General features: G+C 38.2%; 1 protein-coding gene across 1 annotated transcript; it reads right to left on the bottom strand.

Annotated features, from left to right (window-relative positions):
- Window positions 1–777: 777 nt before the first annotated feature.
- LOC139832314 (probable helicase MAGATAMA 3) lies at window positions 778–4,053 on the bottom strand. Its single transcript, XM_071822045.1, has 4 exons — window positions 3,550–4,053; window positions 3,161–3,464; window positions 2,617–2,770; window positions 778–832 (listed from the first exon to the last, which is right to left on the bottom strand). The coding sequence occupies exons 1-4, from the start codon at window positions 4,051–4,053 to the stop codon at window positions 778–780; spliced, it is 1,017 nt and encodes a 338-aa protein (XP_071678146.1).
- Between the last annotated feature and the right edge of the window lie 8,059 nt (window positions 4,054–12,112).

A 12,112-nucleotide genomic window follows, 5' to 3' on the forward strand; every position in this document is an offset into this window, starting at 1 on the left:
ATCACGCCTCCAACTTTAACGCGTATTGGACGATCGATCTCAACAGATCGATCAGTACCTACGGGCCGTCGGACCAACGGCCGATCTGGGCCACGTGGAGCATAGACAGAAGAAGGCCTCAATTTCTTTGAGCCCATGCCGATCAATTTTGAACGTCCCGCACATCGCGGCACAGACACCGGATCAGTCATTGTCTTGTCGGGCTCCGGCGACCAACGTCGCCGGCGGACGATAGTCCAACCCCCCTTCCCATCATCAGTGAAAACAGATGGCGGCATCACTGGGAAATTCACCGATTTTTTTGACACAGACCTGCCCAACGACAGCGCAACCTCAGAAACTGGCATACCTCCGATCGCCATGAAATCTATGGCCGCCTGCCGCTGTAAGATTCGTCGATGAAGTCGCTTGGTCGCTCTCCTTGCCATGCCCTGAGTTGACTCACAGAGATCTCTGTCGCCCATCTCTTCTGGCGTACGACAGAGATACTTCCATGAACCCGCATCAGGGAGCGGTGACGCAGCGTCCATGGCGACTTCTTCCTCATCCTCGTCGTCAGACGGCGACAGCACCCAGAAACGACCCCCTAGAGAGTGCTCCGGAGTGATTCCGTCGAAAAGCCGGCGTCGGGCCGTCGCCGGAGCGGGAGTGGCGAGATCGCCACCCTCGTCGCCAGAGGACCGCCTAACGGTCATCTCCTCGTCTCCTTAGGTACCTTGGTAAGGAAAATCATTAAAACTTCATTGTTACCAGAGTTTCTCTGATTCCGCATAGGACCTAAAATATATTTGCTCCTGTAAGGCCTTCTATTCCATGTGGATTCAACACCCACCTAGAATATGGAGAAGGTCATTATAAATAAGGCTCAAAAACAAGTTAATTTTTCCCAAAGCCTAGATCGAAAATGCATATTCTATTATAAAAGTAACCTATAATACAATCATTCATATGAGTGCCACATGCTGGATTTTAAGTATTTAAAATCGGGAAGCTTTATTTGTATTTGCATTGTTAAAATATAAACATATTTATTTGATAGAATAAGTACGGGATTCAGAAGTAGAAATTTAATAATCCCGACATAATGGATTTATCAAGAGTGTACTGAATATATTCTAATGACACAGTGTGTAACTGAGATTAACTTCACATGTTCAGATGTTTAAACAAGTAAAAATCAGTGTGTCACTTATGTTCACTTTCACATGTAAAGAGTCCAATCCTCAAATCAAAAACTTTACATTAGAAATGGTAGCAGAATAAGAATACAACAACAAGAGGTCAGTGAACCAATTTAAAGTACTACTGCTTCATTGCAAAAAAAAATTAGACTATTTTCAGTACAGAGTGCAAGGCAATAAACATATACTGATGTAGATGGACCTGTACAATTGAGTTCTATAAGATCAACAAACCATGTTTTATTCCATCTTCCTGTAGTAGTTATAGCACTTTACCATTTAATATATTTTTCTGCTATTTTTCCAGTAATCTAACCAATAAAATACTATTATACATGATACAGAGTCTAATATGATAAATACTACTCTCTGCTAACTTTTCTCTATCCAAGAAGCATGTGCAAATGCAGATTTTTTGAAATCATATAGTTTTTCTATAACTTCACTAATGACAATGAATCATGAATTAAAGATCCCATGCCGCTTGAGATTTATGTTCTTGTCGTCTTAGCAATAAAATTAACCTTCTTTTATTAATGACATGCTGACCACATTACTCTCTGTTTTGTACTTCAACCTAGCAGAGAGGATATGTAAGCAAGGACACGGATGAAACGATATTAATGTCTTATTTTCCGAAGAAGGAATTGTGAAGTCTCGGCAGTCAGCATGGTTCTAATATCTTTATAATTTGTTTTAGCCATGCAACTACAGCTTAGCGATGTGTGACGCGTGTGTCCAGGCGTAAGGAGTCAGGTTGTTAGCATGGACGATACAGAGAAAAAGGGGGTTGAGTGGTTTATAAAGAATAAATCCAATCATCTGATTTGTAACGATATATAGTACTGAAAAAAACTAATGTGCTTTCATGTGACATTTTCCTTTTCAGTTGCTACCCAATCTAACAATAACACATGTAAAAACAGAATTTTGTTTTATCTTGAAGCATCATTTAGTAAATAATAAACTGTCAGGGACTTAAAAAACTGCAAATTCTGAAGGGCATCATATTATATAACACATAGTTGAGGACCAAACTTTTCTTTAGAAAAGTTTTTGCCCATTAGATACCATAGGTTAAGTGGTATAAAAGACATACCATCAAAGAGTCATTGTGTGAAGAGGGGAAACCACCCAGATCGTTAACCATTTGTAGTTTCTTTGGGTCTAACTTCATAAGATAGTTACGACCCCGGGCGTCATCAATTAGTTCTCCCAAAGTTCCAGGACAGGCAGACAGATCACCAAGAAACCAAAAACAGTGTCTGCATAAAAGGAGAAGGTGGCCATAAGCATGATATACTTTGCAGTATGGTTTACATGTACCGAATTCAGCGGTAATCACGAACCTTGTTCGGGTAATGGCTGCAGTCATATCTTTCAACTCATCTGGTCCCCATTTTTGAAAAATGCTGATATTATTACCACATCGTACCTTTCTCCATATATACTATCAGCATACATTAGAGACAACTTGATTTTCTTGTAACCAGCATATTTACTGAGCAGACCATCTTTCATTGAATACAGAGGACTACTGGGAAAACACACAATGGCAATATGGAGCTTTTTGTCAACACCTTCCCAACCTGATTAACAGACCCGAAAATAAGCAATGAAAAATAGTATAAGTTACTGACACAAGCATGTGGTATTTTTGTATTCTCTGAAAAAGTACTACCATATCACAGTTACACAAACTTAAACTAAGAAAATGATTTCATGATAATAAATCCTTGCAATGGCATTTTGCAGGAAATAAAAAAAAATCTACAGATGTTAAATATGCTTAACTAAACAGAACCACTACAGGCCAAATAATGTATTCTACATATGTATAATTTTGGAATGGCAAACATTGTTTTTTATAGGGTGTACAAGAGAAAAAGGTAAGCTTTAAGTCTGTGGCTACATTTGAAATTTGGGATATATTTAGAGTTATGTGATAAATATACATGAAATTTACATAAATTACTTACAGTTCTGTAGAATGTCCACCATATACAGAATTCCTGCTAATTCAATGCAGTCTGAATTTTTATCCTCATCGGTGACATCAATGAAGCAATAGTTAGTGAATTCTAAATTAGCAAAGTGCTGATTGTATGCAGCACAACTAACATTTGATCCACTATCGATTTTCCCACCATAAAACCGATTATTCACAAAATTGAATAAGTTGGGCTCAATTGCAAACTGCTTATCAAGCTTAATTTGAGGAATGTTCTTTGATTTCAACAATCTTTGGAAAATGCTGGTATGAAAGCCTGCTTCATAGCACACCTAAAAATTCCAGAAATGATAAATTAGTTCACCGATTAGACAACAAAGAAAAGATCAAGTAGCAGAAAAAGGATTTTTCACGCACCTTGCTTTTGACCATGGGAGGTGAAGTGCAGAAATCACCAAAAAGCTGAACATGTTTCAAAGAAAGGCACAGCGGAACAATCAAATCAGACTCTTTAAGTTGACATGCATCATCCACCACTAGCACATCAATCGATTTATTCTTCATGGCATGTAGCTGGAATACTGACTGAGGGGTACCAATGACAACTTTAGAATGTGCAATACAGTAACATTCAACTTCTTTTATATTTTCAAACTTCGGTACACTTAGCGACTTCCCAAAGTTCTGCAATAAATTAGCAAATTTCAACCTCTCATCATTCACTTGTCTTGCAACAACATGCCCATATGATCCAGAAGTGAGCTGAATCATGTTTTCAGCAATAGGAAGTGGTGGCAGATATCCAAAAGCCCGCAGAATGTGATCTTCAGATGGTGTTTCATTGAACAATAGATTTTTAAAAGCCTCTAACAAGTTCAATATTGTATCAATGTCACTTTTGTTGTTGTTGGGTAAGCACATCTTTGGAAACTTATTACTGAGTTATATCAAGCTCTTTCTCATATCTATAGAAAGAGGCAGAAAATCCTTCCTAAATAATTTGATTGTAAAAAAAAGGAAGACTAGTTATGCTGCATCGACCATCTTTGGGCACATGCTTACAACTGCTACGGCCATACATAAGTAGCATTTGCATCTCTTCAACCCAATGCTGAACCATCACCAGGCAAGTATAAAATTCATGGGACTTGATATGTAAGCATGTTTGATGAAATCTTTTAGGAAGTCTAAACCCTTTGAGACTATCAAGCACTATTATATCATTTATGGGATAGCCAGACGCTTCCAGAATTTTCCACAATTGAAAAGTACCAGTTTTTTGCGGGATGCAAACTAAAACTGTAAAGTCAAACTGGTACAATAGGTGAAGAATAGCAACAAGAATTTGCGTCTTTCCAGACCCTGGAGGACTACTCAACATTTTGACAAGATGCTTGTGCGTGCATTGTACTGACAAAGATAAAGACTTTGCAATACCATATTGTGCCCTAGAGAGATCCAGATTGTTTGGTGTGGTATCAGCCCTTCCAGATTCATTGTTGCATAAATTGCAATGAGTGTTGGCCTGCAAAACAGAAAGTGTATTAGTACAACGGTGCGGCATGAACTAAATAGTGTCAAAATTTGTTGTACCTAACTTACCAATTAGTTTAGCTTCAAAATATAGTTTATTCCTGAACAAACTTGCTTCTTGTCATATGCCTCCAATGTGTTCCAAATATTGATTGTATCCGACACATTTGTCAAAAAACAATCAAATTTGATATTTCCTGGTTTCTCTAGCATTACTACCTTGAAACCTTGATGGAAATTTGAATGTTGAGTATTACCGACCACCATCCCAAGACTTGTGAAAGAATTTCCAAAATATCTATCCTGGTGGGAAAGAGTGGTAAACAGAAATATATCGCCATCTCTTTTTTGTCAATTTCAACGGAATTGCTACGTTGTGCGAACCGCACATGCATGACCAAAGCCATGTGTTGGTATGTGCCTTCATTTTGGCATATGAAACTTATGATTTGAATCCAACACAAGAGAAAGATTTATATCAATGAAGTACATAAAATCTGAGTCTGTGTTTAAGACAACAACGATAGAGTATGCAGAAGCATAGGACTGGATTCTTTGTATTGATGCCTTCAAAGTTGCTCGGCACTCTTCGATCAAATGATTTGAAAATAAGCTCATGTACTTTTCAGGTTCAACAGATTCGAGATGATTGGGCAACCTATTAACCTACATGACAACTGTGTATACAGTTACTAAAAAGAAGTTAGAAATTCCAGTAGACAGGGAAGCATTCTCAAAAAACAAGTGTAGAAACTAGCGCATGAAAACATTTGTAGCTATCATCAATATTGAATGTGTAGGGATTCGTAGCATAGAAAACAAAAAAATTTCTACCGCAATCCAAGCCAAGATGCAATCTAGAAGACGGCAGCAACGAGGGGATGAACGAGACTAACCCTTGAAGATTTCCAAAGCCTACAAGAGGAGGCTCTCGTTGCTGCGGTAGACGATCACTTGCCGCTTTCAAAAGCGCGTAGAAGATCTTGACGGTGCCACAATCGGGCAGCACCTCCGTACTCGGTCACACGTTCGGTGTTGATGATGACGTCCTTCTCCCCGTTCCAGCGGGCAGCGGAAGTAGTAGATCCTCCTTGGAATCCCGACATCACGACGGCGTGGTGGCGGTGTCGATGGAGATCTCCGGCGGAGCTTCGCTAAGCATATGCGGGAGAAGTGGTGGAGGAGAAGTAGCTAGGGTTTTGGGGAGAGGGGGCTTGGGCGCCGGCCCTCATAGGGGTGCGGCCAAGGTGGAACCAAGAGTGGCCGGCCAGCCCCTCCCCTCCTCTCTTTATATAGGTGGAAGCCCCAAGGATTAGGTCAAAAGTCTCCGAATAAGACCCCAACATAAAACCTTCCATATGACCAAACCTAGGGGGAGTGGGACTCCCCCCTTTCCTTTGGTGGGGTGGCCGGCCACCATGGGGAGGAGTCCACTTGGGACTCCTCCTCCCTTAGGCTGGCCGGCCAAGGTGGGTGGAGTCCCTCTGGGACTCCACCTTCCATGCTGATTTCTTCCGGACTCTTCTAGAACCTTCTAGAACCTTCCAGGAAAAATACCGGATCATTTTCAAAACTAGAAAATGACTTCCTATATATGAATCTTATTCTCCGGACCATTCCGGACCTCCTCGTGATGTCCTGGATCCCATCCGAGACTCCGAACAAAACTTCGAACTCCATTCCATATTTCCATATCTACTTAAACGACATCAAACCTTAAGTGTGTCACCCTACGGTTCGCGAACTATGTAGACATGGTTGAGACTTCTCTCCGACCAATAACCAATAGCGGGATCTGGAGATCCATAATGGCTCCCACATATTCAACGATGACTTAGTGATCGAATGAACCATTTCACATACGATACCGAATCCCTTTGTCACGCGATATTTTACTTGTCCGAGGTTTGATCATCGGTATCTCTATACCTTGTTCGACCTCGTCTCCTGACAAGTACTCTTTACTCGTACCGTGGTATGTGGTCTCTTATGAACCATTCATATGCTTGCAAGCTATTTAGACGACATTCCACCGAGAGGGCCCAGAGTATATCTATCCATCATCGGGATGGACAAATCCCACTGTTGATCCATATGCCTCAACTCATACTTTCCAGATACTTAATCCCACCTTTATAACCACCCATTTACGTAGTGGCGTTTGATGTAATCAAAATACCTTTCCGGTATAAGTGATTTACATGATCTCATGGTCGAAAGGACTAGGTAACTATGTATCGAAAGCTTATAGCAAAAAACTTAATGACGTGATCTTATGCTACGCTTAATTGGGTGTGTCCATTACATCATTCATATAATGACATAATCTTGTTATTAATAACATCCAATGTTCATGATCACGAAACCATGATCATCTATTAATCAACAAGCTAGTTATACAAGAGGCTTACTAGGGACTCTTTGTTGTTCACATAACACACATGTATCAATGTTTCGGTTAATACAATTATAGCATGGTATGTAAACATTATCATAAACACAGATATATTATAATAACCATTTTATTATTGCCTCTTGGGCATATCTCCAACAGTCTCCCACTTGCACTAGAGTCAATAATCTAGTTTACATTTGTAAAGATATAACACCTTGGTCTTCAGGTGCTTTATCATGTTTTGCTCACGGGAGAGGTTTCAGTCAACGGATCTGACATGCTCAGAAACGTATGTATTTTGAAATTCATTTGCGTCTTAACGCATCACTCATTTTCTAAATGAGTCGGCATTAAATATGTTTGGTCTTCTGGTGGAACCTTAATTCCGCAGTCTGAAATATGTCACTAATATTGTCATACACAATATAGCTTCAAAGTTCTGACACTATCGGAACTACACCAAGTTCTCAAAGAACTTCTTGACTTAACATCCTCAATCATTGTCAAAACAATGACATACTCTGCCTTCTTTTGTAGAATCCGTCACAATATTTAGAACTCTTCTAAATCTAGCATTGTGCTACCTTTTAAACAACACTTAGCCTAATTTAAGATTGAAATTTTATTTTTATATGTGACAAAACCAATATCGGTGCAACACCTTACAGCGATTTGTTTGTCATTTCTCCATACAAAACTATTTATATATCCTTGGTTCTTCTAAAGTACACAGGGATATTCTTACTGTTTGTCCAATGATCATCACATGAATCATTCTGGTATATGCTCCTAACATTTTAGAGCACAGGACATCTGATTGTGTACATATTAATTGTGATCTAAATCACTCATGTGTTTTTACTCATTGAGTGTTAGATACACTCAAGTCTTGTTAAAACTTCACATGACAAGAACATTTTCTTAATATTTCTATATTGAACTACTTCAATATCCATTCTATGTACTTTGACTTAAACTTATTATGTGACACTAAATATGTTTCAGTCCATATTCTTTCATTGAAGTTAATTCTCAATGAAACCTTTTAATCAAGTATATAATTACATCATTTATAACCAACTAGATGTCATCTACATAAAGTATTATAAATATGTCTCAGCGCTCCCACTTAATTTCTTGCAAATGCAAGCCTCTTCATCGTCTCTGATGAAATCAAAAAACTCTTTGACTATTTCATCCGGTGAAGATTCCAACTCCGCGATACTTACTTCACCCAATTTGAAGTTCGTATACCTATCTAGTATTCCACGGACTAACAAACCTCTTGGTTGTATCTTGTATACACCTTTACTACACACTTCTGTTAAGTAATGTATTTTTTGCCATCCTACTATCATATCTCATGAAAGAAATATGTAGCGATTACTAGAATAATCCACATAGACTATAAACATTGCTACGGAAGATCTAATCTTATCGTAGTCAACTCTTTGAACTTTGTCGTAAACAACTTTTCGATAAGTCAAGCTTATTCAAGGATATTCGATCCAAGTCCATCAATTTTATAGATCCATTTACTTTCAAAAAGTATTCATCTATCTTGGATTTAATGGCGTATAGCCATTTTAACGGAGTCAGGGACCATCATAACTTCTTTGTATGTAGTTGGTTTATCATTGTTCAAAAAACAATCCTTTGTTCACAAATCATTTATTTGATCACAAAGTAAACCATACCTACAAGGTTCAATAAGTACTTCGATCTCCATGACTATAACATTCTGTAGACATGGGAGCCATGATCGTCGTGGCCGCTTCCGGAACCAATTCCGATGCTGCACTACTCTGATCATTATGCTCAGGTTCATAAACCTTATCAAGTTCTATTGTCCTCCCACTCAAATACTTCGCTAGAAAACAATTTCTTGGAAATAAGTAAGAAACATCGATAAACACTTTTGTCTTTGTTTCCATGGTGGAAGAATTCCCAATTAATTCTTTGGGATAACCAACAAAGACATTCATCCGATTTTGGTTGTAAACTTATTTACCTTATGCTATGCATACCAAAATTTAAGAAATGACTATTAGGTTTCATACCCATGCCATAACTCGTATGGTGTCATTTCAACAGATCATGATGATGCTCTATTCAGTGTAAAAGCGGTAGTCTCTAAAGCATAATCCACAAAAATATAATGGCATCAATATTTTATCTCATCATTGATCCAACAATATTTGGATACATCTCTCGGATACTCCATCATCACTATGATACTCCAAGAAACGTGAGTTGTAGAACAACTTCATAACTCTCTTAGATGTTCGCTAAAACTCGTAATTCAAATATTTCCACTATGATCCAATTATAGATATTTGACTTTTTCTATTACGATGATTTCCACCTCATGCTGAAATTTATTTGAATCCATTCAAATGTTTCAAACTTCTTCCTTATCGAATATATACATATATACTCAATTCATTGTTGGAAGTTTTCATGAAGTAGAAAAATCTCCCGCACACAACTATGCCCAGTGAACTACATACATCATCATGTATTTTCCACTAAGTTAGTTGCCCGTTCAACTCTTGGCCTATGAACGGTATTTTAGTCATTCTCTTTAGAAAAGATTTGCAAGCGCCAAACGATTCAAAAATCGAATGACTCCAAAAATCCATTTGCATGGAGTTCCTTCATGCGTTCCTTTCTAATATGACCTAAATGGCGGTTCCACAAATAAGTGGAATTCAAATCATTTGCCTTATGGCATTTTAGCGTCAATGTTATGTATGTGTGTTTTCACCATTAAGATTCATAATAACTTATCCATCGTACATGGAGTAATGTCATAACTTGAACAACTCATTGTTTTCATTTGACCAGAGCAAAATAACAATTATTAAGTTCTTTATTATAAATTCTAAGGGCTAGGTAGAATGCCAACGACAAACATAATAACACTTTATTATGTTCCAGACGTGCATTATTACCATATTCCATATCAGTCACTTAGGCCATTGTATTCTTGTATTGCGTTGTTTTGTATGACACTTCATACCAACCAATATGGTACAAATACCTAAGAATTTCATTGTGTGATCAAATGAGGAATACATCCATAACATGTATATCATTTATATACACCTGAGCTAGACTTTCTAGTCTTTTCTTTTCTTTCTGCCAAAATATCTTTTGTAGTTTCTCTTTTAGCTTTCCTCATTATTCAGAAAACACTTCACCTTCAATAACTTCTAGGTTTGTTGGTCAAATACCAATAACCTTGAGGTTCTTACTTTGAAGTTGATCATCATATGACAAGTGTTCCAGATTTCACTATTAGTAACTTTGTAATATGATGAACAATTTCACTCATAATTTTATCCATCAATTCATGACGACTTTCCGAGACCATGTCTGTACATGCTAGGCTCGTAAAGTTTAACCTCAGTATTCGCATGTGCAAATCTGGCTTGCACCCGTTGTATGTACACGTAGAATCTATACCTTAGTATTCGAAACGACGAGTCTTAGCAACGGTGCATACTAAGGACGATTATTTCATGGATATGCGAATATCGTTAGTGCCCCAATAGTTGGAGGATTGGGACGCCTTGCGTCTTCAACCTTCGTACATTCCCATAAAACTTATGAGTTTATGTAGTCTCACCAAATTATATTCTATCATCTTGCAATAAGGTCTTAGATATCACATATATCTCATACCTTGATTATTTCTGAAAATTGAATTTTCAGCTCCTTACTTTTCAAACAGATTTGAACTTCAAGTTTTACGGAGACAAGATAACTTTAGGTACTAATTGAAACCATAGTTCTTTGAATCAACAATGTGAGTTTTACTAAAAGTTTGCAATAGGACTTAATCATTTCTTGATTCTTTAACAATACGGTACCAGTCCGTAAAGTTTATTGTCAGATTTTAACAGTATTTCTATCTCAATAACAAGACTAGCGCTTGGTAGAAAACGGATGCCAATACTACAAAATTAATTCAAAATACTACTCAGACTATGTTTATGATAATTAGTTCATGTTTTAATCTAATTACTAATGAACTCCCACTTAATACAACATCCCTCATAGTTGTTAAGTGGTACACGATCCAAATCCACTACATCAAAACCGATCATCACGTGAGATGATGTAGCTTCAATGGTGAACATCAACATGTTGATCATATCATCCATATGACTCGTGTTCAACCTTTCGGTTTCCGTTGTCCCGAGGCCATGTCTGTACATGCTAGGCTCGTCAAGCAAACCCAAGTATTCCGCGTGTGCAACATGGCTTACACCCGTTGTATGTGAACGTTGAGTCTATCACATCCGATCATCACGAGATGCTTCAAAACAACGAACTGTGCAATGGTGCATACGAGGGGAGAACACTTTATTATCTTGATATTAATGTGAGGGATCATCTTATAATGCTACCGTCGTGTTCTAAGCAAAATAAGATGCATAAAGGATTAACATCACATGCAATTCATATGTGATATGATATGGCCCTTTAGTCTTTGCGCCTTCGATCTTCATCTCCAAAGCACGGACATGATCTCCATCATCAACGAGCATGATCTCCATCATCGTCGGCGTAGCGTCAAGGTTGATGTCTACGTTCCCCCTCCTTTCCTGTAGACAGTGTTGGGCCTCCAAGAGCAGAGGTTTGTAGAACAGCAGCAAGTTTTCCCTTAAGTGGATCACCCAAGGTTTATCGAACTCAGGGAAGAAGAGGTCAAAGATATCCCTCTCATGCAACCCTGCAACCACAAAGCAAGAAGTCTCTTGTGTCCCCAACACACCAAATAGGTGCACTAGTTCGGCGAAGAGATAGTGAAATACAGGTGGTATGAATAAGTATGAGCAGTAGCAACGGTGCCAAAAAATAGCTTGTTGGCGTGTAGTTGATGGTGGTAGTATTGCAGCAGTAGTAACACAGTGAATCAGTAAACAAGTAGTAGTAACGTAGCAGTATTTAGGAACAAGGCCTAGGGATTGCACTTTCACTAGTGGACACTCTCAATATTGATCACATAACAGAATAGATAAATGCATACTCTACACTTTTGTT

This window comes from Lolium perenne, chromosome 6 (assembly GCF_019359855.2).
Source record: "Lolium perenne isolate Kyuss_39 chromosome 6, Kyuss_2.0, whole genome shotgun sequence".
Classification (NCBI taxonomy): Eukaryota; Viridiplantae; Streptophyta; class Magnoliopsida; order Poales; family Poaceae; genus Lolium; species Lolium perenne.

What these genes read in the sequence shown, in the direction of transcription:
- LOC139832314 (XM_071822045.1), bottom strand. Translation starts at nt 4,053, where the DNA reads ATGTGCTTACCCAACAACAACAAAAGTGACATTGATACAATATTGAAC. An exon ending in CTCCCATGGTCAAAAGCAAG is followed by an intron (nt 3,465 to 3,549) that starts GTGCGTGAAAAA and finishes TGGAATTTTTAG; the next exon opens with GTGTGCTATGAAGCAGGCTT. An exon ending in GGTGGACATTCTACAGAACT is followed by an intron (nt 2,771 to 3,160) that starts GTAAGTAATTTA and finishes TCTGTTAATCAG; the next exon opens with GTTGGGAAGGTGTTGACAAA.